General features: G+C 52.3%; 1 protein-coding gene and 1 long non-coding RNA gene across 2 annotated transcripts in view; one reads left to right on the top strand and one right to left on the bottom strand.

The window, feature by feature from the left end:
• Nucleotides 1-27,258, bottom strand: part of LOC309529773 — a 405,398-nt gene that overhangs the window by 372,466 nt on the left and 5,674 nt on the right. The gene's annotated exons all lie outside the window — the stretch shown is intronic.
• On the top strand, nt 4,804-23,079 carry TMEM214 (transmembrane protein 214). Its single transcript, XM_082217564.1, has 17 exons — nt 4,804-4,948; nt 6,783-7,015; nt 8,480-8,630; nt 10,121-10,255; nt 11,283-11,365; nt 11,752-11,857; nt 12,178-12,259; nt 12,781-12,882; nt 13,498-13,639; nt 14,802-14,893; nt 15,435-15,483; nt 17,225-17,338; nt 19,283-19,400; nt 20,106-20,202; nt 20,352-20,520; nt 21,389-21,540; nt 21,770-23,079. The coding sequence occupies exons 1-17, from the start codon at nt 4,834-4,836 to the stop codon at nt 21,894-21,896; spliced, it is 2,067 nt and encodes a 688-aa protein (XP_082073690.1). The 5' UTR covers nt 4,804-4,833; the 3' UTR covers nt 21,897-23,079.

The following is a 27,258-nucleotide window of genomic DNA, read 5'->3' as shown; positions in this document are numbered from 1 at the left end:
AAGCCAGTCCCTGCCAGGTCCCTCCTCCAAGGCTGACCCTGCTTCGGAGCCCAGAGCGGGGGCTTCTGCGCACAGGAACCAGGAAGGCCGCCTCCCCCCACCCCACCCATTTCCTCTGTGGCTTGGAGGTAAAACGGCTGACCCAATGTGGAGGCGGAGGGGTTCGCCAAGACGCAAGAAGATATTGTAGGCAAAAAGTACACCGGCTGAATGAGGTGAGGCCTGTCAAACTGGATTACAGAATTCAAAAGGGCTCCTCTTTGGGTCTCAAGATGAATTACAACCATAGCATTTTACAAGCACTCTGTGTTAGTGGAATAGAAGCATGGGCATGGGGTGGGTGGCTTTCAAGGGGAAGACCAGCTGTGCTGCCCTGGTACTTTAAGAGTCAACACACACTTGCCATTTGTGTCAGTGCACACCCCTCTTGGTATTCTTGGGTTGGGTTCCATGCAGGTTTTCAAGCAGATCACAGAGAGGGTCTCTCTTCCACCTGACTTTTTTCTTAGAAGAGGGGCTCCCAAAGCAGTGGTCCAAGAGCTTCGTCTGGGTGGTCTGTGGTCTGTCTGCAAAAATACAATAAAAAAAACATACAGCACCTAGCACAACACATTGCAAAATACTCCCTCATTGCAAGAAGTGAGGTTACAGGGAACCACCTTCTCGGTGGTGGCACCCGCCCTGTGGAACGCCCTCCCTTCAGATGTGAAGGAAATAAGCAGCTATCCTATTTTTAAAAGACATCTGAAGGCAGCCCTGTTAAGGGAAGTTTTTAATATTTAATGCTGTTTTGTTTTTAACACTCGACTGGGAGCCGCCCAGAGTGGCTGGGGAAGCCCAGCCAGATGGGCGGGGTACAAATATTATTATTATTATTATTATTATTATTATTATTATTATTATTGCAATGGGTGCAACAGGCAGAAAAATTAACTATGGCTCACCAAGGCTCTCAGCAATTTTCAGGTGGTCTCCGGGGGGGGGGGAGATGTTTTGGGAACCAAATGGTTAAGAAACTTAGTTGTCCCATCTTCAGCTCCGTGTGGTGTCCATCCTGTTGCTAAGGCATGGTAGGTTCTGCCAGTGCTGTGTGAGTTGGGACGGTGATCAAGTGGATCAGGCATGGTCCGGATGTAGAAATGGGATCGGGGGGTCCTTGCACAGAACGGATATTTATGTATTTTGCAAAGAAAAAACAACTATACCACCAGTTGTTAGAGAAAATACCAAAATGATTATTGGTACCCCGGTTCAGTTGCCTCGGACGGTCAGTCAATCTGGACGCGAGTCAGATCAATTAAATGGTGTTTAATAAATAAATAAAAAAATTTTTATTTATACCCCGCCCTTCCGGGTTCAGAAAACCGGGCTCAGGGCAGCTAACAACAAATTTAAAACACTTAATTGATGCAACAAAAAACAACATAAAATACAGTATAAAATGTAAATAATAAAATTCAAAGTTCAGAAATCAATTTAGGGGAAATCCATCTAATAAGCATTAGATAATCCCCAGGGCTAGCTGGCTGAATTGGTCCTACTTGGGCCAGCGAGGAGACCAGGGGAGAATTAGCTGTGGGGTCTGAGAGCGGGTGAGGGAAGGGAAGGGAAATAAATGATCAGGCTGAATTCAAATTTCCTGCTTGGCAGGGGGTTGGACTCGATGGCCCTTGTGGTCTCTTCCAACTCTATGATTCTATGAAATTAAAGGCCAGGCGGAATAGCTCTGTCTTACAGGCCCGGCGGAAGGAAGTTAAATCCTGCAGGGCCCTAGTCTCATGGGACAGAGCATTCCACCAGGTGGGAGCCATCACTGAGAAGGCCCTGGCCCTGGTGGAGGATAATCTGACATCCTTAGGGCCAGGGACCTTCAAGCTATTATTATTCATGGACCTTAGGGTCTTCCGCGGGGCAGACCAGGAGAGGCGGTCCCGTAAGTATGAGGGTCCCAAGCCACAAAAGGCTTGAAAGGTCAAAACCAGTTTATTAGCGTTGCAATGCCAGCAACACGACATAGCTAATGGCCTCCGACGCTTACAAAGCATTTCTCTGCTTCTACTGTCTTGGCCGACTTGCTCGGTGCACGGTGAGCTTTCTCACAATCCTTCTCGACGTACTTTGGCCATTCGGGTTTTTTCCATAACAAACAGAACACTAAGAAAGTATAGCACAGCATAAAATCAATAAAATTCATAAAACCTCTCCAAAATACATCACAAATCACTAGATCAGCACAAGATGAAGAGAGCTAGATCACCCTTCAGGGAAAGGATGGCTGGGGCCAGGTAGAGAGCTTGGTTTTAAAGGAGAGCCCAGAGAGACAGAGGTCACAAGGGATACCTGATGAAATGGGGGGGGGGGACACACGGAAAGCTGACTTGGCCCCACCGACACGTCCTCAATATAAATGGAGGCAGTGAGAGATTTTACTTTCTTGGGCTCCATGATCACTGCAGATGGTGACAGCAGCTATGAAATTAAAAGACGCCTGCTTCTTGGGAGAAAAGCAATGACAAACCTAGACAGCATCTTAAAAAGCAGAGACATCACCTTGACAACAAAGGTCCGTATGGTTAAAGCTATGGTTTTCCCAGTCGTGATGTATGGAAGTGAGAGCTGGACCATAAAGAAGGCTGATCGCCGAAGAATTGATGCTTTGAATTCCGGTCCTGGAGGAGACTCTGCAGAGTCCCATGGACTGCAAGAAGATCCAACCTCTCCATTCTGAAGGAAATCAGCCCTGAGTGCTCACTGGAAGGACAGATCCTGAAGCTGAGGCTCCAAGACTTTGGCCGCCTCATGAGAAGAGAAGACTCCCTGGAAAAGACCCTGATGTTGGGAAAGATGGAGGGCACAAGGAGAAGGGGATGACAGAGGACGAGATGGTGGGACAGTGTTCTCGAAGCTACCAGCATGAGTCTGACCAAACTGCGGCAGGCAGTGGAAGACAGGGGGGCCTGGCGTGCTCTGGTCCAGGGGGTCACGAAGAGGCGGACACGACTAAACGACTCAACAACAACACAATTCATCAATATTGCCTTCACTGGCTGGCAGGGGCCTCTCCCAGGCCGCCTGCAGGCGCTTTCGCACTGAGCTGTGACTCTTCTGTAAACCAGAGGGAAATGGTGAATCCCTTGAGACACAAAGGACAGGGAAGGGACAGGATGGAGTCCAATAAGCTAGAAATCCCCAAAGGGGTGGAATCAAGGCGGGTGGCGAAACTGGGCAGGTGCCATCTTCCTCTGTACTTAGGGGGCACAGGATTCTCCATGGCTGCTGACTGAGGACTGTGTTCCACCTCGACTGTCAAGGCAGCCATGATTCTGAATACCAGTTGCTGGCAGCCACAGCTTTGTAGCAGGAGACCAGCTAGGGAGGCGTTTGGTGTTAAAGGAGGATAAGGAGATTGCGAAGGAGCGGAATGAGTTAATAGAATCAAAGAATTGAAGAGATAATAACAACAGCAACAACAACAACAACAACAACTTTTTATTTATACCCCGCCCTTCCTGGTTCAAAAACCGGGCTCAGGGCGTCTAACAACAAATTTAAAACACTTTATAACAATTATAAAAACAGCATAAAATACAGTATAAAAACATGAATGACAATAAAAATCAAAAATCAATTAGATAATCCCCAGGGCTAGCTGGCTGAATTGGTCCTACTTGGGCCAGCGAGGAGACCAGGGGAGAATTAGCTGTGGGGTCTCAGAGCGAGTGATCTTCATAAAAGGGGAGGGGGAGGAGAAGGGAAGGGAGATAAAAGATGAGGCTGAATTCAGATTAAAGGCCAGGCGGAATAGCTCTGTCTTACAGGCCCGGTGGAAGGAGGTTAAATCCTGCAGGGCCCTAGTCTCATGGGACAGAGCATTCCACCAGGTCGGAGCCATCACTGAGAAGGCCCTGGCTCTGGTGGAGAATAGTCTGACATCCTCAGAAAAACAATGTTTTTCTAGGTAACTTTTATAACACTCCCATTCCTTAGTGAACTTTTGGCTCATTCTATTCCTAACTGAAGACGGGAGTGCCTGGCGTGCTCTGGTCCAGGGGGTCACGAAGAGGCGGACACGACTCAACGACTCAACAAGAATTGTTCCTGTCATTTTAGCCTGCTCAATGTATTCAAATAACTTTACTGGTCATTCCTCCTTTGTCGGGGTCTTTTCCCCCTTCCATTTTCTGGCAATGAGCATTCTTGCCAGATGGGCGGGGTATAAATAAGAAATAATAATAATAAGAAGAAGTAAGTTTTATTAATTTATTAATTATTATTATTATTATTATTATTGCCACTGTGAAATAATAATAATAATAATAATAATAATAATAATAATAATAATAATATCGCTCAGTAATAGTAATAATAATAGTAATAATAGTAATAATAGTAATAATAATAATAATAATAATAATAATAATAATAATAATAAATATCGCTCAGAAAATAGGACCCTCCCTTGTCCGCTCCCAGCATCTCCGCCTCCCTCGCAGGGTTGTTGCGAAGAGAAGCAGGGCGCCCCCTGGCGGGAGGAAAAGCCGCGACATGCAGGCCAGGAAACGCAGAGAGACGCGGGCGGAGCGCCCCTAGCGGCGAAGGACGGAACTCCGCGGCCTCTCCCTCCCTCCCTCCCTCCCTCCCTCTCCGGCGTCACGTGATCCCAGGAGGCGGGCCCGGCCGGGGACGTGGCAGAGCGTGCGGGCTCGGGGCGGGCGCCTGCGCGGCCAATCAGCGCCTGGGGGAGCCGCGCCAGGTCCCGCCTCCGCCCGCCCTGGCGCATGCGCGCCGGCCTCCCGCGGGCCTCTCCGGCTGAGGCGGCGGCGGTTGGGCGCGATGGCGGCGGCGGTGCTGGGCCGCTGGGAGGTGGTGGGGAAGCCCGGCCGGAGGGGCGGCGCCGGAGGAGGCCGAGGAGGAGGAGGAGGCCCCTCGGGGCGGAAGGCGCTGGGCGGTGAGTGCGGCGTCGAGCCTCCCGGGCCCGCGGCAGGCTACCCTCACTTGAAAGGCCCGAACGGCCTCCGGGGCCCAGGAGAGCTGAAGGAGCGTCTCCGCCTCCCCGGACACCGGGGTCCGGCGCCGAGGGCCTTCTGGCGGGTCCCTCCTTGCGAGGATACAGGGAGCCAGGCACAGGGCCTTCTCGGTGGTGGCGCCTCCTCCCAGCAGATGTCAAGATATCTGACTTTTAGAAGGCATCAGAAGGCAGCCCTGTTTAGGGAACCTTTTAATGTTTGATGGACTACTGTATTTTAATATTCTGTTGGAAGCCGCCTAGAGTGGCTGGGGAAACCAAGCCAGATGGGTGGGGTACAAATAACAAATTTATTATTATTATTATTGGTGCTGACCCTTAAAGCCCTCAACGGCCTCGGTCCAGTAGACCTGAAGGAGCGTCTCCATCCCCATCGTTAAGCCCAGACACTGAGGTCCAGCGCCGAGGGCCTTCTGGCGGTTCCCTCACTGCAAGTTACAGGGAACCAGGCAGAGGGCCTTCTTGGTGGTGGCGCCTCCTCCCAGCAGATGTCAAGGAAATAAACAACTATCTGACTTTTAGAAGGCATCAGAAGGCAGCCCTCTTGAGGGAAGCTCTTAATAGCTGATAAATTATTGTATTTTAATGTTTAGTTGGAAGTCCCCCAGAGTGGCTGGAGAAACCCAGCCAGATGAGTGGGGTACAAATATATTATTATTATTATTATTATTATTATTTGGGCCCGAGCATCAGAGTCCATCCTGCCAACTACAATGCTTTCTTTAGGGACGCGGTGGCGCTGTGGGTAAAACCTTAGCGCCTAGGGCTTGCCGATCGAAAGGTTGGCAGTTCGAATCCCTGCGGCGGGGTGCGCTCCCGTTGCTTGGTCCCAGCTCCTGCCCACCTAGCAGTTCGAAAGCACCTCCGGGTGCAAGTAGATAAATAGGGGGACCGCTTACCAGCGGGAAGGTAAACGGCGTTTCCGTGTGCTCGCCAGATGCAGCTTGTCATGCTGGCCACGTGACCCGGAAGTGTCTGCGGACAGCGCTGGCTCCCGGCCTATAGAGTGAGATGAGTGCACAACCCTAGAGTCTGGCAAGACTGGCCCGTACGGGCAGGGGTACCTTTACCTTTTTTATCAGAGTCCAGCCCTGTGGAACGCCCTCCCAGCAGATGTCAAGGAGATAAAGAACTATCTGACTTTCTGAAGGCAGCCCTGTTGAGGGAAGCTTTTAATGTTTGATGGACTACTGTATTTTAATATTCTGTTGGAAGCCGTCCAGAGTGCCTGGGGAAACCAAGCCAGATGGGTGGGTTATAAATAACAAATTTATTATTATTATTATTATTATTGGTGCTGACCTTTAAAGCCCTCAACGGCCTCGGTCCAGTAGACCTGAAGGAGCGTCTCCATCCCCATCGTTCAGCCCGGACACGGAGGTCCAGCTCCGATTGCCTTCTGGCAGTTCCCTCCCTGCAAGAATCGAGGTTACAGGGAACAAGGCACAGGGCCTTCTCAGTGGTGGCACCCGCCCTGTGGAACGCCCTCCCATCAGATATCAAAGAAATAAACAACTATCTGACGTTTAGAAGAAATCTGAAGGCAGCCCTCTTTAGGGAAGCTTTTAATGTTTAACAGACCATTGTATTTTAATACTTTGTTGGAAGCCGCCCAGAGAGACTGGGGAAACCCAACCAGATGGGTGAGGTATAAATAATAAATTATTATTATTATATTAATATTATACCCCAGGGCAGGGGGCGGGGGCAGCTGTGCGTTCAGCCTGTGATGGCTGTCTCTGCTCTGGGCCTGCAGCTCCCTTGGCCGCGCAGGAGAGCCTCCTGGAGCTACGCCTGGACAAGGCGGTGGCGGCATCTGGACGGCGGCGGCAGCAGAGCAAAGATGAGGTTCCGCCTCCTCTGCCAGGGCAGCCAGCGTCCAGGAAGGCCTCGGCCGGCGGCGGCAAGAGTGGCAAGAAGGCTCCACCCGGTGGGGACCCAGCGCCCAAGCAGGGCCGCTTCCGCAGCCTGGAGGACGCGCTCAAGGCGGTGAGTGGCTGGCGGGAAGGGGGATCTGTGGGCGCTGCTGCCTGCCTGGGACGGCAGCTGCGGAGAAGCCCCGGGAGGTCATGGGGGACCGGAGGGGGGCAGGACAAGCTGCGCCGGGTGGCCGATGGGCCCCCAGCCCCCTTCCTTAACCTATTTTCTGCCCATGGCGAGGTCTGCCTAGGGCAGGCATAGGCAAACTCGGCCCTCCAGATGTTTTGAGACTACAACTCCCATCATCCCTAGCTAGCAGGACCGCTGGTCAGGGATGATGGGAATTGTAGTCTGAAAACATCTGGAGGGCCGAGTTTCCCTATGCCTGGACTAGGGTGAGGCAGGCGGAAATGCTCCCGTCCTTCTCTGCTCCATCCAGGCCAGCGGGGCTCTCCTGCTCCAGGGCTTCTTCTCCAGCGGCGCCCACCCCATCGTTTTAAATACTGTCTTGATTTGTCAGCTGCCTTGAGTTTCTTTTGATGAGGAGGCAAGGGCATCATTCCTAAAAAGTATCCAGAATTGCTATGCTGGCTGTTTCACCTAGCTAGAGAAAGGAACTTTAGAAGAAACCCCGAGTTGTCAATGCGTGCATAAAGGTCTCCTCCTCATCCCATGTATCTAGGACTGCTCTTTGAACCACTTCCAGGAAGGGACTGTGCCTTTCGCCAGCCTTTGCATTGATGCTGGTGTCTACCTCATGCACCGCCTTTAGCTTCAGAATAAATAGTAATAGTCTAAAAAGGCAACTCGTCTATTTTTTTTTATTTTGGAGGGGGAGTCCTAAACTTTGCCTTCCTTAATATACGAGCTGGAAATGTGTTGCCTCCTTCCTGTGTCTTTTCCTAGAATTTGGAAGGTGAAGTACCGAAAATGCATCTCTTGTTCATGTAGATTAGGGACCAGCTTTAAGCTGCAGAAGGAGGGAAGGAAGCAAGCAGTGCTCTAGGGACTCACTGCCTCCCTCTCCCCCCTTGCCTGGGGGAGGGGGCAAGCAGCTGACAGTCCTTCTGAAGATTTAATGGGCGCTCCACTTGGCGCATGGATGGGATGCTGGGGAAAGAGCCTTTGGCTGATAGGTCATGACCTCTAAAGGAGAGGCAGGGTCCAGTCATTTGACTGACCCTTGAAGGAACCAGCAGTGGAGCATTTCTCCTGCATGCTGAAAGTTTAATCCCCGACACCTCAAGCTAAATGATCAGGTGCTCTGTGATGTCAAACATCTTTCTCTGCTCAAGACCCCGGAGAGTGACTGCCAAAGAGGGCAGATGGACAGACAGGACAAGACAGCTTCCTCTTTCCCTCGGGGGTCAATGGAGTTGAGGTGGGACTCCTTGGCTGAGGGGCAGCCACTTCCGTTTGTGGAATAGGTTCACTTGGGGAGCGGTTCCGGAAACAGCCCAAATGTGCCCTGCTAAAGTGGGGAGTGGGGGGTCTTCCCTTTGCAGCAGCTCAGCTAACTCTTCCCCACCCCAGCTTGATTTGTCAGAACTCCAGAAGGAGCTGGACAAAAGCTTGAGCATGTTCCCCGAGAATCCTTCTGTGTGGGTCAAAGACCTGGCTGGATATCTGAACTACAAGCTGCAAGCTCCAAAGAGCGACCCCACCCTCAGCCAGCACCCTCATGGTAAGTGTTGCCTTGGAAAGTTGTGCGTGTGTTTGCGAGAGAGAGAGAGAGGCCATCTTGCTCGCTTGAACACCCAGAGCACCTGTTCTGCTGTGGGCTTGGTTTGGGGCCTTGGCAGCTGCTTGCACAACACTCAGACTTTCTAGTTCATTGATCACAGAGGGAGAAACGTGAGTAAGCTCCTGCCAGCAAGATTTTGAATTCTGCAGTTAGAAAACCTCACGCTTGTAAATTGGGTGGGAAATTGCCAGCATTTGAATGCTGCATGGATTTGTATGGTTTTGCTAGGAATCTTGTTCTTCAGAATTTGGAAATTTGTTCTCTGTTTTTGGAGGACTGCAGAAACAAAAGTAATACCTGACATTTTTGTGCAGCTGTGACACCAGCAACAGAGTTTTTGCAGGCAAGGAGAGGGTTGTATGGGTTGTGACCCCTGGAATTCTAAACCAGAGTCTCACTTCTTCATATACCTGAAAACACACTGGTGGTTTCTTTCTTACTCCTTTTAAAAGAAGATAAATTCTCAGGGTTGCTGATGATGTGTCCTACATTCTGTCACACAGACTTTTTTGTGCCTCCGGGGATGAGGAATGTGGGCTTGGCTGCCTGGTTTGGCCTGGGCAGGAAAAAGCCCAGGAGAGAGAGAGAGGCGAGGTCTCCTCCCAGCCATTCCCTCTGAGCTTGTGCTTAGAGAAGCAAGTCTCATAACCACGGCATGTTCAGTTCCTGCTCGGAATGCCTTTCTCGCCCTTTTCTGACCCAAGGGAGGGTGAAAAGCAGCTCCTGTCTTTCCTGCCAATATGCCAAGTAGCTGGAAGCCCATCGGGGGCGTTATGGGCAGAGTCTGCTGCCTTGGCTTGGAAAGGGTGTCAGGTGCCGAATGCTCCCGGCGTGGCTTCACAATGCTGCCTTTGTCTTCAGCGTTTCCCAGTGGCGTTTGGCAGCAGGGCAGAGGCCAGGAGATCCAAAGATGCTCTTCCCGGCTCCACAGGGACGAAGAGGCTGGCTTTGGCAGTTGGGCAGCATCCTGGGCTGGGGCCTTGCAGACTTTGGTGGTCGCTTATTTCCTTTTCATCCCAAGGGCTCTTATACTTGTCCTCCTGGTCAGAATGTATCTCTGCTCCAAAACCCAGGAGCCCTTGACAGACTCACCCGTATTTGAATTGTGGTCGACTTGAGAGCTCTGGCAAGGCGGCTTCAGCATTGGCTTCTGGCTTTGCGCTGGTGAAGAAGCAGCTGTGCCTGGTTTGGTTCTCGTAGGGCAGGCCAGTCACCTCTGCACAGTTCTCTCCACGTTATCCTTGTGCTGCCAAGGTCGAATTCTGAACTGGGGCTCCCCGAGAATCTGCTGAAGCCGCAGTTTTGGACTGCTCTGCTGTTTAGGGATGTGGCTTCCCACCTGTGCTTTACTCATGGGAAAGTTGTTGCAGCAGTGGGGGCTAACGAAAGCCAGCCCTTCCTTCACACTGCCACCTTACTTTTGGCTGCAGACTATCCCTACTGCCTTGTGAACAAAGAGCTGAGGAGCACCATCAAGTCCTTGCTGTCGAAATCGGCGGGTGTCCTGGAGCTTTTCTTTGACCACTGTATTTACACAATGTTGCAAGAGCTGGACAAGACTCCTGGTGAGTGTGAAGTGCAGCCCAGTAAACCAGCCGTTGGGTCAAAGGTGCTCCCTTGAGGGCAGAGAGCAGTTGAGGGAAACTACAGTCATACCTCTTGTTGGGTTTGCTTAATGTTGTGGCTTTTTGGGTTGTGAACACGGCAAACCCAGAAGTATACTTCTGGGTTTCACCGCACGCGCAGAAGTGTTCTGTGCGCTTCGCACATGTGCAGAAGCGCTCTTTTGCGCAGAAGCGCCGCATCCCGGAACGGATTGTGTCCGCAACTAGAGGTAACACTGTATTTGTACTCAGGGCCCTGGTGGGTGTTGCATGTACCTCAAGGCAGTTTATGTGCTGGAAGTGGCACTAAAAGTGACCAGGGCTGCCCACTGAGGTTGTGAACAAACCTGATTTCACACCCACCTAATTCTTAATGCTGTTACCCTAAAGGGTGCAAGGAGGTGAAAAGCCTCTGGTGAAGCTGTGACTTTTGTGGTGAGGTACTGAAAGATGGGGAGCAGCAGGGCAGAGACGTGTGGGGTGGAGACCTGGGGGGACCCCAAGGGGGAAAGAGGTGCCAGCTGTGATACCTACATTGTAGGGGGTTGGACTAGATGACTTGTGAGGTCCCAACCCTGCAGTTCTGTACTCTGGCTCCATGGGCCAGCAAGAGAATTGGGTGAGAGGCAGCAAATTAAAGTCAGAGCTACATTAGTGAACAAGCATGGTGCTGGCTGTGTTCTTATAGGGGACTTCAAGAGGGGATTGGGCCATTTCCTGGAGGAGGATTGGGGGCCACAGCAAGGACTATGGGCTCTAAAGCTTCTGCCACTCTATATTGTATTGAGTAAAGCGGGACACCGGGGGACACGCATGCCTGGGTGGGCTTCTGTTTCTCTCCTCCCGCTCTGATCCCACAGCAGCCGCATAGATTTGCCAGGAGCCCAGTGTGCGATGAAATCTGCGGTGCGCAAGGGCTCTGGGCTCCAGGCTAAAACACCCAATCTGAAGGGCCCTCACAGTCTTCCTCGCCATCCTTGTCTTCCAGGGGACTCCCTGCACGGCTACAGGATCTGCATTCAGGCCATGCTGATGGACAGGCCTAAAGTTGCCACCATGAACTTGAGCAAGGTGGGTAGCTGCAGTTGCCCCGTCCAACCTGGAGAGGCAGCCCTCTGTCCCTCCCCAAGGTACCCAGGTTTCCCAGAGTTCCTGGTATATTTTACTGAGACAGGTAGCAAAAGTGAAAGCTATCACCTGCGGAATTGGAAAGCATACTCTTGCCCTGCATGCGCATGGAACAGGGCCCCTCCCTCCCCGACCCTCTTTTCTCTGTGCTGGGAGTCCCAGCTTCAGTCCCTCACATCTCATATCCCAGAGAAGGCAGGAGCTGATGTTCTGCGCTAGAGAGCTCCAGCTGCTTGCGAGGGAGCATTGTCGCTTTGGCCCTCTTTCCCACTGGGCTCTGTGCCGAGAGTTGCGCTTTAATCCTGCCATCTTTCCCTTTTCCACTTCAGTATCTTGAGCTGCTGAGCTCCCATCAAAGCCGTCCGGCCAAATGTCTCACGATCATGTGGGCCTTGGGTCAAGCGGGATTTACTGATCTTACAGAAGGACTTAAAGGTGAGGACGGCGGCAGCTTTTTAAAAAAATGTATATGATGATAAACACTTTGGAATATTTTTGGAGACTTAATAAAAATGATATGGGGGGGGAAGGGCTGATCAGGAGGTAGAAGGATCTTCTCCAGCCCCTTGAAGGGCGATGCCCTCTTCTCACCCTGCCCCAGACCCTCTGGTGGTGTGGCTCAAGAGCATGTTGCGTGGCCTGAAGGCACATGGAGCAGCTGCCTTTCTGAAGCTCATCAGCCCAGAGCTCCATCCTCGAACGAAGGCAAGGGCAGAAATGTAACGCTGTTGCTCTCCCAACTCTTTTCTCCACAGTGTGGCTCGGCATTATGTTCCCTGTTCTGGGAATCAAATCTCTCTCCCCGTACGCCATTGCCTACCTGGATCGGCTGCTGTTGTGAGTTGCCATGTCCTTGTTTGTTTATTCAGCATGATTCCAAGCCCCCCCCCCCCCCCGTGCTATTTGACGTCTCTCTGAAGCCTCTGGGAGCTGTCGTAGGGAGATTTGGAGCAAAGTGTCCTCAATATGCAGATAGCACTCAGCTCTGTCTCTCGGTTCCATCAGAATCAGGAGAGGCAGTTAAGGAGTCAGAGCAGTGCTTGGAGGTTCAGATGGGTTGGGTGTGGGCCAGTAAACTGCTGCTGGATCCCCAAAGGCAGCTGTGCTACATGCCCTGGGTTCTCATGTCCGGGAGGCGGCCTCTGGAAGGGGCAACCTGGGGCGCTCCTGGGCTCAACAGCAAGAGGAAGTCAGCCAGGGATGGTGGGCACAAACAGGGCAGGTTTGGTTTTTCTGCAGTATAGCCCTTCGAGGTAGGCCTGTGGAGGCCCTTGTTCCAGCACGGGGAGCAGAGGCGGAGTTTGTAATGAATGGGAGTGGCTTTCCCCAGCTGACAGCCGTTGCTTTTTCCTTGGCAGGATGCATCCCAACTTGACCAAAGGCTTTGGTATGATAGGACCCAAAGACTTCTTCCCTCTCATGGACTTTGCCTTCATGCCCAACAACTCTCTATCCCCCAGGTATGACACCTAAAGGGAGACCGGCTCACAGTGCATGTAGGGGAAGAGTTAGAGCCCCGCCCCATTACTGGGGAGACTGAGGGGGGTGTCGTGCGGAGGGCCTCTGTTTGCACAGAAATTGTTTTTCAGTTGCTTTGAGATGTTTCCCAGGAAGCAATTCATACATGAAGTAAATAACAGGGAGATGCAGAAAAGCCTTTCTGCAGGCTGCCTCACATCTGAGCAAGTTTCCTTTCCTAACCTTCTGCTCCACCTTTGGTAGTTTAGGCAGCATTTTAATAACCCCACTGTTAGCATAGAATTCAACTGGTGTTGTGGTTAGAGTTCAATTTTGAGATTTTAATAGCTTTCAAATTGATGCTTCTAGTTTACACAACGGGTTACTGAACCGTTTCAAGCCAAATTTAAAATAAAATGTTGAACTCAGGCCCCCAACAGTAACTGTACAAGCTGCGCATTTCTTCCAGAGGATGCAAATGTATTCGCTATATAGTTTAGGACAGTATTAACAGATACAACTATTTATATAAAATCCGGGCAGAACTGTGTGTGCACATGTAAAAATACAGCAGGAAACGCTGTATTTCATATGCAGCAAACGTTCTTTCTCCCCAGCCTGCAGGAGCAGCTGCGCCAGTTGTATCCCCGCCTGAAAGTCCTGGCCTTTGGGGCTAAGCCTGAGACCACGCTGCACACCTACTTCCCTTCCTTCCTCTCCAGAGCCCTGCCCAGCTGCCCCCTTGATATGCAGAAAGAGGTGAGGAGGGGGCAGAAGGGGGGGGCCTTCCTCGAGTATCTAGTGGGGCTGCCACATTTAGACAACAACTGAGATAGACTGAGGAGTTTAAAACCTCTGGATGAAAAGGTTCCCCCAGTTTGTTGAGTCGGAGGATCTATTTTGTTCCTTAATTCCCTCCAGCGCCAAACCCATGGGTGGCAGTTCTTCTGATAAACTGGGCGTCTCTCTCTCTCTGAAATAGGAGGGGATGTCTGCTGGGCCCTCCTTGGGAGGCTCAGCCCCAGGGTTTTCTTGGCTCTTCTCGCTTCCAGATCCCTTTTACTCCCCCTTGCTTGGCTGCCAAGGATGGAAGGAGGGGTGTGGGTTGGAATCCAGGCAGACTGGAAAGGTGCAGGACCCTCCCTCAGCCCCCGAGAGACTGGAATGCAAGCAAACTAGTTTTGTTTGTCGCTAATGTGGCAACCTTGAATTTCCCATCTCTTCTGGAGGAATTAAATGTCCTATTAATGATCTAAAAACAAGGAAAACATGTTTTAGCTTGAGAACCATGGCTATTGTTTAGGTCAAATTTTTGCAGATATAATTGATTGGCATCCATGCAGTTGACTACAGCTGCTTTTAACAGGGCCACAGTATCATTGAATCTGAGCCCAGGGCAGTTCAAGGCAAGTGCTTACGACTTGGCGTTAGGTGCATTGCCGACTCTGGCTGTGTCTTGGGCAGACAGAGGTGCCAGGGATGGAAGCTGGAGCATTTTGTGTGTTATGCAGGTGCGAGCGATGAATGGCTCTCTCCCTCTCCCTCTGCTGCAGAGACAGGTGTGCAGCAGCCAAATGACGCTTTCAGACACACACACACTGTGACACCCAACCCCACTGCTTGGAACTGTAGCCTCCTTTCTCTCTGTCTGGAACCATTAGATGGGGAGGAACCTCTTTGGGCCTCCTAATGCGGCACTGAGAGCCAGAATAGGAAGGAGAGCTCACCCCAAAGGCAGTTCCAGAAAGAGGGGAGGCTGTAAGGAAGGCACCCCTTCCTGACCCCAACTGGGATCAATAAGGGGGGCACCAGGAATGTCATAAATCTGTCACGCTATCTTGAAGTCTTTAGTCCTGTGGCTGCTGCTGCTGCCGTTTGGCTATTAGACTCCTGGGACCAATTCTGCTCTCGTCCTGTGCAGCTGCTCAACTGCCTGGCCGAAGGCCTCCGCCTGGATCCCCTCAGCTTCAATGTCTGGAGGCAGCTGTACATCAAACACCTCCCACAGTCAAGGTGAGACTCGGCAGGGATGCTTCCCCATTGCGTGTCCTGCTTGATGGTTTGGAAACCTGCAGGATACCAATCCTGCTTACAGTCGTGGTGGTTGAACGTCCGCTTGAACTTTTTGGAAAGGCTGTGCTTCGAGCCCTCGTGGTTGCTGAAATGACGCAAAGTCCGCCAGGGAGCGGAGGACCCTCCCCTGTTTCGCAGGGAGAGCAGTGGGGTGTCTCTCTTTGGGAAGGTGCATGCAACAGTGAGCCAGTGTGGTGTAGGGGTTAAGAGCGATAGACTCACAATCTGGGGAACCGGGTTCGCGTCTCCGCTCCTCCACCTGCAGCTGCTGGGTGACCTTGGGCCAGTCACACTTCTCTGAAGTCTCTCAGCCCCACTCACCTCACAGAGTGTTTGTTGTGGGGGAGGAAGGGAAAGGAGAATGTGAGCCGCTTTGAGACTCCTGAAGGGGAGTGATAAAGCAGGATATCAAATCCAAACTCAAAAAACAGGCCAGGCCTGCAGAGATCCTTGAGCTGATGCCTTTGCTTTGTTTTCCCAGCCTGCTCCTGAATCACTTTGTGCAGACCTGGGACAGCACTTCCAAAAAGGTTTGTGGCTCCTGCTCTTTGGACTGCCTCTTGCTTGAAGCAGTAGTTTGTACGCTAGGGACAGACAACATGGATGAATTAATGGCCTGCCTGTCTGGTCCATCACTCTCAGAGCTTGCGGGCTGGGGAAGCCCGAGCTTCCCCCAACCCCCAGAACGGATCCGGGAGCTCCCGGAGCTTGCTGCTATCCGAAGCCCGTGCTGCACACCCCGGGCTTAGGGCTGCAGGCAGCTATCCGCAAGCCTTCGGAGCCCGCAGGAGTTCCCGCTGGGCTCTGCAGGCTTGCGGATAGCTTCCTGAAGCCTGCATTCGCCCCATAGGACGCACACACATTTCCCCTTCATTTTTGGAGGGGGGAAAGTGCGTCCTATAGGGCGAAAAATACGGTAATTGTTTTTCTCCTTTCAATAAATTACAGCAGAAAGGTTGTCCAAATATAAGCAGTTAACTTATTAAACCTCACAATAATTTCATAATTATCTGTCTATGTATTTCTAATAGTATAACCAAATCGGTAATTTTTTGCTGAATTGTAAAAACTACTCTGAAAATTTATTATTCCAAAAATGAAACCTTCATCTGGTTGTAAATGTTAAGATTATACCAGCAAGAAGGAGTCTTTCAGTAAAAAAATGATTTAAATCAAGTCTTACTGACTAGTGAGTTAAACTGATTTGATTTAAAGCAAATCCACCCTGCTTGAGCCTCCCAGGCCCTGCTCTGAACCCGATGCAAACTATGGAGCATGTGGGCAGCAGGATCCCTTTCAGAGTTCAAACTCATCCTGTCATGCAGCTCATGGGAGATAGCAAAGCTCAGAAGCAGACAGAACTAGCAGGAAGCACAAGCTGTGATGAGCTGGAACGACTGAACCTTGGCAATAGAGCAGCCTTTTGGGATGGACTGCTGCCTAGCTCTGGGAGTGATGGCGAGGTTGAATGCAACCTCACCGTCACTCTCGGACCCCTTCTGGGGGCTGGGGTCGGGGGAAGTTCGGGTTCCCCCAGCCCGGCAAGCTCTGGGAGTGATGGCGAGGTTGAGCGCAACCTCGCCTTCGCTCCTGGACCCCCAGCCCCGAGGCTAAAAACGAAGCCAAGACAGCTAGCGGGATCCATCCTGCTCGCTGTCATGGCTTCTTTGCTCTTTGGGGCTCGGGGGGGGGAAATAATTTTTCCCCCTTTATCCCCCCCCCAAAAAAAAGTGTGCCCTATGGGCCAGTGCACCCTATAGGGAGAAAAATACGGTGTTTCCTTAATAACAATTTAAACCATTTATTTAACTAAAACAATAATATAGCATATGTATCCATGTTTGTTAACTGATATGGTTAAACAATTTTTTTTTAAAGAAAACTTAGACTGACTGAATTTTAGTACACATGAAAAACTTAAAACAAATCCTTTGAATAGCCTTTGGACTAAAATGTAACTTAAATAGAAAACTATCTTTAAAAAGATTTTTCCTCCAAAAGCATTTTATTTTAAAAATCTGATTTAAATAAAAAAAATGTGCTTTTAAAAGAAAGCATTGGTTTTTATCCACCCTGGGCTCAAGGGTGGAGTGCAGAGAGGCAAGGCCCCTGAGGGGAGTGGGGATGGGGAGGGCAGCAGAGCACCTGGCTGTCTGGCCCTTCTGCCCCCCCCCCCATTCCTGCTGCTTCTGTTGGGTTGCAACCATCCCGGTGTGGTCCAAGGGTCACCTGTGGCTTTGTGACGGTGTTTGTGGACCGTTTCTCTTCCAGGTGCGGAAATCTTTACAGGAAACAGTTCATTCGTTCAAAGTCACAAACGAGGAACTGACCATGAAAGGACCAAACAGCGAACAGGATGTTGCAGCTTGCAGAGCTGCCTGCAAGGTATCATTATTATTTATTCAGTTTGTATACCTCCCTTCAACTGTAGATCTTAGAGCAGTTCACAGCATAGTGTAAAAACACAAATACACAATAAAAACAGGAACAAAAACAAACCCCAAATCTCCCCTCCCACAACACATTTCAAAGGGTTTCCGGTGTTAGTCAACCAAAGGCCAGGTTAAAAAGGAATGTTTTTGCCTGGTATATAATGAAGGCACCAGCTGAATTTCCCTGGTGAGAGCATTCCACAAATGGGAAGCCACTGCAGAAAAGGCCCTTTCTTGTGCTGCTGCCCTCTGAAGAAGAAGAAGAAGAGTTTGGATTTGATATCCCGCCTTTCACTCCCTTTAAGGAGTCTCAAAGCGGCTCACATTCTCCTTTCCCTTCCTGCCCCACAACAAACATTCTGTGAGGTGAGTGGGGCTGAGAGACTTCAAAGAAGTGTGACTGGCCCAAGGTCACCCAGCAGCTGCAGGTGGAGGAGCGGAGACGCGAACCCGGTTCCCCAGATTAGGAGACTAACCACCACACCACACTGGCTCTGGTCCTGTGTGAGTGCCTGGAGGCGGTTGGGGGATGGATGGCGGCTAACAGATTGAGGTTGAATCCTGACAAGACAGAAGTACTGTTTTTGGGGGACAGGGAGCGGGTTGGTGTGGGGGATTCCCTGGTCTTGAATAGGGTAACTGTGCCCCTGAAGGACCAGGTGCGTAGCCTGGGAATCATTTTGTACTCACAGCTGTCCATGGAGGCACAGGTTAATTCTGTGTCCAGGGCAGCTGTCTACCAGCTCCACCTGGTACGCAGACTAAGACCCTACCTGCCCGCGAACTGTCTCGCCAGAGTGGTGCATGCTCTAGTTATCTCACGCTTGGACTACTGCAACACGCTCTACGTGGGGCTACCTTTGAAGGTGACCCGGAAACTGCAATTAATCCAGAATGCGGCAGCTAGACTGGTGACTGGGAGTGGCCGCCGGGACCACATAACATTGGTTCTGAGAGATCTGCATTGGCTCCCAGCATGTTCCCGGGCATAATTCAAGGTGTTGGTGTTGACCTTGAAAGCCCTAAACGGCCTCAAAGGCCCAGTATACCTGAAGGAGCGTCTCCACCCCCATCGTTCTGCCCGGACACTGAGATCTAGCTCCGAGGGCCTTCTGGCGGTTCCCTCATTGCGAGAAGTGAGGCTACAGGGAACCAGACAGAGGGCCTTCTCGGTAGTGGCGTCTGCCCTGTGGAACGCCCTCCCATCAGATGTCAAAGAGATAAATAATTACCTGACATTCAGAAGACATCTTAAGGCAGCCCTGTTCAGGGAAGTTTTTAATATGTAACACTGTACTGTTTTTAACACTGATTGGGAGCCGCCCAGAGTTGCTGGGGAAACTCAGCCAGATGGGCGGGGTATAAATAAACTATTGTTATTATAAATTATTATTCATTGAAGAAATTACACAAAGAAGGGCCTCGCAGGATGATCTCAGGATCCGGCTTGGTTCATATGCAGAGAGGCAGTCCTTGAGGTATTGCTGTCCTGAGCCATTTAAGACTTTATATGTCAAAACAAGCACTTTGAATTAGCAGCCAGTGCAGTCGGACCAGGATCGATGTAATATGCTCAAACTGTCTTGCCCCGGTCAGCAACCAGGCTGCCCAATTCTGCACTAGCTGAAGTTTCTGAACTGTCTTCAGAGGCAGCCCTATGTATAACGCATTGCAGTAATCGAACGTAGAGGTTGCCAGGGCATAGACAACAGAAGTTAGGCTGTCCCTGTCCAGATGGGGGCACAGCTGGGCCACAGATGGAAGGCACTCTTGACCACTAAGGCCGCCTCAAGCGACAGCAAAGGATCCAGAATAATCTCCATCCTTGGGGATGGGCTAGTCATCTGCATCCCAGAGATTCTCCTACCGGTTTCCTCTCTTTGTGTTTCCCCTTCAGAACCTGCTGCTGAAGATGAAAGCCAGTGGCCTTCCTTGGGCTCGTCTGCTGCTGGTCGCCTTGGTATTCACTGCGGGGTTCCTAATGCATGACATCAGGACTCATGGCTCCTTTGAAGGTGAGACCCCGCCCCTGGAGGAAAGGGCAAGGAAGGATTGGACCCTGATTAATAAAAGAACTTTTAGCACAGCGCTTGTAAGAACCAATCAGATGTCCTCTGAGCATTTCAAAAACATCCCCACGTGGGACAAAGTCAGATCAGAGAAATCCTTGTAACTACAAAGAAACTATTTCCTACTTGAGCATGCATGCATAGTTCCGAGTAAATAGGAATCAAGGAGGAATGTTTTTAGGAAACCCCGGAAGTCATAAACAGCAGTAAACAGGAGAGGAAGGACAGGTAGTATTTACCATCTCCTTGTGATCTCTCTTCCTGGCCCTTAAGATCTACCTAAAGATTAACAAACCACATCAAAGTTACATCAAAGCTACCTTCTATCTTTATGGCTCAGGAGGCCTAGTGAAGCAACCAATCTGTGTTTAGAATGCTTATACGTGCCTGTCAGGCAGAGAAAATGAACAGTAGAGAAGATGGGCAGAGATGCAGAGGCTTGTGGGATTTAATCAGAACTTATTGTCAATGAATCAAGCCCAGTCAAGGCAATGCTTTCATGGCTGACACAATGGCGTGCTCCATTCTTCATAATTCCTCATAGCAATCCCACCTGACCCCCACAGGAGGCACGTGGGAGGGGGCTGCCCCAGAGACACCCACCCCCGCTGCACCAGCAGCCCACTCAGGGGAGCATGTTGTGTTTTCCAGCTTCTGCCTCGGCTCAGGTGCTTCGCTCTTCCGGCATCCTCTCTGCATCCCAGCAAGCCTGGAGCAGAGTTTCCCACTTCTCTGGGGAAGGCTACAGGTCAGTGGCTTGCGCTGGCGCTCAGTCGGCAGGGAGGCCCCCTCCCTTCAAGGGGGACCAGCGCAGAAGAGCGCTCTCCCTCTGGGCGGCCCTTGGGAGGGAGCCTGTTGCCAGGGTCTCACCCTGCTGCCGCCCCTTGTTCCTCGCAGCTGGCTGGAAGCAAACATGCCTCTCTACTACTCTCGCGTGGCCACCGTGCTGGGACCCAACCTGGAGCTGGTGTGGGCAAAGACAAACGAAACGGCCGCCTACATCTCTGGGAAGTGCTCTGCTCAGCTCACCTGGCTCAGTGACAACCTCCCCAGGTTCATCGAATGGGTAAGGGTGGGGCTCGCCGGAGGCAGGGAAGGAGAGAGGCGGGCATCAGCGGAGAGGGTGGTTGAAGGTGGCGGTGGGATGCAGGCCCTGGCAGTGGACTTCCCAAAAGAGGCATCTGACCACAGCCTCCTCTGAAGGGGGTCAGCAGCAGACGAGGCAAGGCAGGGTTCTGTGCAGAGAATGTGCCAGACAGATGGTTTCCCCACTTTCAGAGGCACAGCTGGGCTGTGAACTGTCAAGCGATGTCTTTGTTTTGGGCTGGTTTTAACCCCTCTAGGCCATCAACCATTTATCTGCTAAGCTGGAGGGTGGGAAAGTAAATTCACTGGCAGGCACTCTCTGCACCAGCCTATTCACCTGGGTCCACAGGCCCCGGTTCTGCGCGTGTGGGCAGTGCCGCTGAGGAAATACAGTTGCAGTGGTATCCGCCACTCCAATGAGTAGCAAGTACGGGCAGAAGCTGTGAGGAGGTGGCGGCAGTGGCAGCTGAAGGCTCTTGACCTGAACTCCCTTTGCAGAGGAGCCAAATGTTGCTCCCAGTATTTTCGGAGTCTTCTGTCCGCCTGCCTGCCTGCCTTTCTCTTCCCCACCCCATCCTGGGTCCTTTTCCCCTGTAAGTTCCTTAAGGGGATCTGGACCTGTGCTTATGGTTCTCCATCTGCTGGAGGCCACCCTGTTCTCTTTGGCATATGAATCAAAAGGAACTGTGGCCTGGCAGTAATTGAGGAGCAGGGGTCTGGGCCCTGCCCACCCTCTAGCTAGGACTGCTCCACTTTCTAGGGTGTGTCTGGCCAGCCCCAGGTTCTCTGCCTAGCAAGGGCAAGGCTGGCACTTGAGCCTGGCTGAGCCGCCTCGTCTTCCCTGCCAGCTCCAGACCCGGGTTCCAGATTCCGTGCTGCACGGGGCAGAATACCTCAAGGAGCTGCTGCTCTTCCTCATGCGGAACTACTTCCTGCCTGCTGTGGACTACGTTGCTGGGTCCCTGGAGGGGGCCTGGACACTCTGGGTGGCTTCCTGCAAGTGAGTATGGTCTGCACACAGAACCCTTGGTGCCACACAAAGCAGACAGCAGGGGCTGCTTGACTGCGGAAGAGAAGTAGGAATAGAAGAACACAGAATGGGGAGGGGAAACCCACTTCAGGTTCCGGGGGGGGGGGGATCCAAACCGATTGGAGACAAAACAAGGCATGTCCCAAAGTAATCCAGGAGGCCTAGAGCATGCATGCTCACCCTCTGCTCTCTCCTCCAGTGGCGAAGGGTCGTGGGAGTGCTTGCGGAAACATGTGACCAGCCTCAGCCATTCCTCTTGGACGTACCTGCAAGACACCACCGTGGCCATCAGAGACTGGGCTCTGGCCATCGTCTCTGGGCACTAGTCAAGGCCCAGGGCTCAGGAGCTGGGTGTGAGGTCTGGGTCACTGCTCTCCCATTGCTGCTGGCAGCAGGATGTGCCAACTCACTGTTCCGCAGGCAGACCACAAAGCGAGGGGCAGCCTCCACCTCTGACTTGCTGCTGAAGCCCAGGTCTGCCCAGCAGGTCGGAAGCCTCCCAGCTCCCCACCCACTCTGCGGTCGTTCTTTGTCTCCACTCCAGCCTTGCTGAAAAAACCAGTTGTCTGCTGTCTGTTTGATGGACTGCACCGGGCGGGAGGCAGCAGTGCACACCCAGGAAGCGGCCCCTCCGCCCGCCGGTGGGCAAGCACTTTCTGTATCCTATGTTCAGTGCTGTTACCCCAAATAAATAGGTGGGTGGGGCAGTGACCCCCTTCCCCATCCCTCAGTGCATGGAGTGCCTGCTGCTGCTGCTGCCCTCAGCCTTTTCTCTGCGGCTCCTCCAACTGCCCCTGGCAGCTCCAGCCAGTCTCAAGGGCTGGTGCCTGCCTGGGACCCTGCCTTGCCAGTCTCCCACCCATCGCCCTGTGGCCTGAGCAGAGGCTCTGTGGGCATTTCCCTGAGCCGTTAAGCTGCCCCCTTCTCTCAGGTGACTGTGAGTCTTCGCCTTCCCCCAAAGAGCTGCCTTTGCCTTATCGTGGACCCAGGAGGGGAGCGCTCATGACTGCAGGGCCCAGAGAGGAGGAACAGGGCGGAGGGGAGAGAGGGCTGGTCAGCTAGGCTGGTAGATCCCTCTCAAGGAAGGGCTGCCACTCCTCTTGCAAGCTCCATAAAGAAGAACGGTGCCAACTCCTGGCTTGAAGGAAAACTAGCTTAGTTGGGGTCTCTCTTTCGCCTTCTGTAATGCCCACTCCTTGGTCTCTTCCCAGGGCCTGTGCGTGGCCTTGAAGTCTGTGTTGTGACCCTGTTCCCAGCATGCCCTGAACACCCTGAGTTGCCCCCCTCTCTCCCAGCCAGGCCTAAGGACGAGACCTTATTTGGTGGGAAATAGTGGGTCAGAAGAAGCAGCTCCTGCTCACCAGGTGCCAGACCCAGGTGGGGACTTTGGGGCTGCTTTGCCCCAGTTACATTTCTCTCCTGCAGCCAGACTTCCAGAGGTGATGGGACCCCGTCATGACAACGGTGTGCGGCTTTTGTCATGTGCAATAAAGGAAATATATTTGGTTACATGCTGTGCTTTGATGATTTCTCTTTGCCGTGAGACCTTTTTTGCTGGGCTTGGCCCCAATTCTTTAATATTAAACATATTTATAAGTTGCTTTTTAGGGCAAAGCCTAGTATTTTTTTTTTGGGGGGGGGGAATGACTGAGCATCATGGCCAATGGTTGAAGCAGTGGGAGATCCAGTCTAATGACTGGTGGGGGTTCTCCCCCACCCTCCTGTTTCATGTCCCTGTGGAATTGGGTCTACAGAGAAGCAGGAAGAAAGCCATCAGCTGCTTCCCTGAAAACAAGCTGCCTCCCTCGTCATCTATCCCATGCTGGGGGCAGCGGGGTCCAAAGGAAGCCGATGATGCAGAAGCAAGAGAAGGGAAGCGGATGTTTGATAGCTTTTTTCTCTAAATTCACTCCAAGGTGTACAGAGCCCTTTCTCTTATCTCCGCCAGCTCAGGTGGTCTTCTCATCTCTCCATCCATGGCTTCCTTCCACTCCTCCAACATCACAGCTCCATCATTTGACTGTTTCATTCCTCAAAACACCTGTGTGAAGGGCCTCTCTGTTTCACCATCTGTTGCCTCCAACTCTTTAGGGTTTCATCCTCCTCCTGGCATACTGAATATTCCTGGTCTTAGTAACAATTCAGTCTGCACCTTAAGATCTTCACAGATTTATCTTTTATCAAACCACATTCCTTTTCTACAGAGGAAATGTGATGCAGAAAAATTATGTTCAGTTCAACAAAGGCAACACTTTTGTTGGGAAAACAGAACGAAAAAATAAAGATTCTTGGCATTCAGAACTTCCTTGATTGCTTAAAACTTTAATGGCTGAAACAATTAGAACATGCATTTTGTTGCCACACCCCAGATGTAAAATTCAACCAGCAGACACAGAAACCTCTCTGTTATAAATTATAACCGGCTCTACAATAGCTAGAGAAAGGCTTTTGCAGACCCAACCCGCAATAGAGCTCTTGCAGGGCAAGCCTTTGATTCCTCCTCTTAAAGCACTCGCGGCCCCCCCCCCCCCAAGAGCTGACAAGCTTCTCAGTCTCCTGATGTAGAAAATGACCTTTGCAGAGCATCAAAGTTCGATCCCATGAGCTGCTGCTCCTCTCCAGAGCAACTGTAAAAGCCAATATTTATACCTCAGGTCTGACCCGTTTCCCTGTCAATCTCTCCACTGACAACCTGCTAATGGAAGACATTCCACCGGCGTGCCACGTTCTTCCCCCGGCAGCCTGAAGCAACTTTTCCTGAGGCCGTGAATGCAACTCCTTTCCCGCCCCATCCTCCCCTCGGCTCCTCCCGGCCTGGACTGAGACGCCGCGCGCTGCCCCGGCCCTTTATAACCTCGGCAGGCACCTTAGCCCCGCCCTCCTCGGGCAGTCACGTGTTCCGCACGCCGACGACGCCTCCCCCCCCGCGCGGTTCCCCTGGCGACCAAACAGCTCCCCGGCCAGCCAATGGCGCGTGGCGTTGCTATGGCGAGGGCGGGCGGGCCAATGGCGCGCCGGGGTGGTGGCGGGCGCGAGGCGCGGCCAATGCGCGGCGGCCTTCTTGTTGCCTGGCAGCGGGAGAGGGAAGGGCTGGCCTGGCCCGGGGCCCCTGGCGGCGGCGGAGGCGGCGGCGGCGGCGGAGGAAGCTGAGGCAGAGGCAGAGGCAGGTCGGTCGGAGGGAAGCCGCGGGGCGGGCCGGGCCGCATGCAAATGAGGGTCGTGACGGGGAGCGCCGGGCTCGGGGCCCCGCCCCTTCGCCCCCCCCGCCGTGGGAGGAGGAGGACGGGGGCGGGCAGAGGGGCGGCAGCAGAGCCCAGCCCCTTCGGGATGAGGCCTCCCAGCTCGCCCGGCCCCCCGTGAAGGCGCCAGCCCCCGCCCCCCGGGAAAGTAGACTGCCCCGGGGCAGGGAGGCTCCGCTTCCCACTGGGCTGCCCAGGACCCAAAGGAAGCCCCCTGCTGCCTCCCCCCACAGCTTCGTTGCGGGACCCCCCAGTTACACAGCTGTCAACCTTCCCCTTTTTTGCGGGAAGTTCCCTTATTCCAGCGCCGCTTCCCGCTGGTATCCCAGATTGTTAGATCTCCCATAGACTGTCCCTGGGACAGGGGAGGCTGCGGATCCCTTCTTTTCAAACCTGAAAGTTGACAGCTATGGCAGGATCCTGGGCCGGATGGGTCCCCTTTGTTTCTGAGGAGTCCTGCATGGAGCCTCCAGGGCCAGAGCCAGTCTACCTTAGAGGGCAAAAGGCGCTCTCCTCCTGCTTGGGGCGCCTGGGTGCCACTGTGGGCGCCATTTCCCACTGCTATCCCAGATTGCTAGACATCCCGTAGACTGTCCCTGGGACAGGGGAGGCTGCTGATCCCTCATTTTCAAATCTGAAAGTGGACAGCTATGGCAGGATCCTGGGCCGGATGGGTCCCCTTTGTTTCTGAGGAGTCCTGCATGGAGCCTCCAGGGCCAGAGCCAGTCTACCTGAGAGCGGCAAAAGGTGCTCTCCTCCTGTTTGGGGATGCCTGGGTGCCACTGTGGGCACAGGATCCATAGCTGTCAACCTTCCCCCTTTTTGCCAGAAATTCCCTTATTCCAGCGCTGCTTCCCGCTGGTATCCCAGATTGTTAGATCTCCCATAGACTGTCCCTGGGACAGGGGAGGCTGCGGATCCCTTCTTTTCAAATCTGAAAGTTGACAGCTATGCCCAGTTATGATATCAAGGGGAGAGGGATCCCCATCCTCCTCCCCCCCCCTAGTTCCACGCCCCTTTCACCAGCTCTCCTCTTCCTCTCCCCATCCTAGGGGGGGGGAGCAGCAAGAAAAGCTCCAAGCGGCGGCGCCTTCTCTCGCGGGAGAGTTTCTCCATCCCGCCAATCCATTTCCGTTGCCCTTTTCTGAAACTTTTCCAGCCCTGCAGTGTTCTGCTTAAAAGGCACAGTGACCCAAACTGGGCATTGGGTTTGCTGTATCCTTTTGGCCCCGTGGATTTGTGATACTGGCAGGTTTGTTTCCAGCCTCCTTCCTATCCCTGATTATCTTTTTTTTTTCACGGTTGCTGCAAACCAGGCTGATGTTTTTTTCATTTTGATGTCCCAACTTAAGCCTGGTATTCTGCTCTGGTCAGACCACACCTGGAGTACTGTGTCCAGTTCTGGGCACCACAATTCAAGAAGGACACTGACAAACTGGAACGTGTCCAGAGGAGGGCAACCAAAATGGTCCAAGGCCTGGAAACGATGCCTTATGAGGAACGGCTAAGGGAGCTGGGCATGTTTAGCCTGGAGAAGAGGAGGTTAAGGGGTGATATGATAGCCATGTTCAAATATATAAAAGGATGTCACATAGAGGAGGGAGAAAGGTTGTTTTCTGCTGCTCCAGAGAAGCGGACACGGAGCAATGGATCCAAACTACAAGAAAGAAGATTCCACCGAAACATTAGGAAGAACTTCCTGACAGTAAGAGCTGTTCGACAGTGGAATTTGCTGCCAAGGAGTGTGGTGGAGTCTCCTCCTTTGGAGGTCTTTAAGCAGAGGCTTGACAACCATATGTCAGGAGTGCTCTGATGGTGTTTCCTGCTTGGCAGGGGGTTGGACTCGATGGCCCTTGTGGTCTCTTCCAACTCTATGATTCTATGATTCTATGTTCCCTGATTAGCTGTGGCAAATTCTGGCGCTTTCAGTATATATTGCCCCAAGGTGCATCACAGAATCATAGATTGTAGAGTTGCAAGGGACCATGATGATCATCTAGTCCAACCCCCTCAGTTTCACAGTTCCTTGCATTGAGCTGGATTTGCTGTTTTGTGGCCCATCTAGCCAGTGTCGAAAGATCCTTCTGGAGCTCTGCAGCCTGCTTTGGTTTTCACCACCTTGAAAAGTTGTGTGCCATCCACAAACTGTACTACCTCACTGCTCACTCCTAATTCTGGGTAGAAAGCACAGTTCCCAGCTTGGATCCTGGGGGGCAGATAGAGAACACCTCATGCTCTGCTTCCTTCTACTGCCCCATAGTGCTGGCTGTGCCAGTTTCTCATCTTTGTGGCTGAGTGGAATGGCTTCTTGCAGGACAGGACCAGCCCTTCTCCATGGAGAGAGGTTCACAATGATGCTGGTGGCTGCTCAAGGTTCCTATTGCTGCCTCTGCCCCCCACCCCACCCCCACACACTAGGTGCCTGGCAGACCCTGCTTCCCCATGACAT

Source organism: Podarcis vaucheri, assembly GCF_965113315.1.
Source record: "Podarcis vaucheri genome assembly, chromosome: 3".
Lineage (NCBI taxonomy): Eukaryota > Metazoa > Chordata > Lepidosauria > Squamata > Lacertidae > Podarcis > Podarcis vaucheri.
The sequence above is the reverse complement of the archived record's forward strand: the minus strand, read 5'-3'. Positions and strand labels throughout refer to the sequence as shown.

What these genes read in the sequence shown, in the direction of transcription:
- TMEM214 (XM_082217564.1), top strand. Translation starts at nt 4,834, where the DNA reads ATGGCGGCGGCGGTGCTGGGCCGCTGGGAGGTGGTGGGGAAGCCCGGC. An exon ending in AGAGCTGGACAAGACTCCTG is followed by an intron (nt 10,256 to 11,282) that starts GTGAGTGTGAAG and finishes CTTGTCTTCCAG; the next exon opens with GGGACTCCCTGCACGGCTAC. An exon ending in GACTCATGGCTCCTTTGAAG is followed by an intron (nt 19,401 to 20,105) that starts GTGAGACCCCGC and finishes TGTGTTTTCCAG; the next exon opens with CTTCTGCCTCGGCTCAGGTG.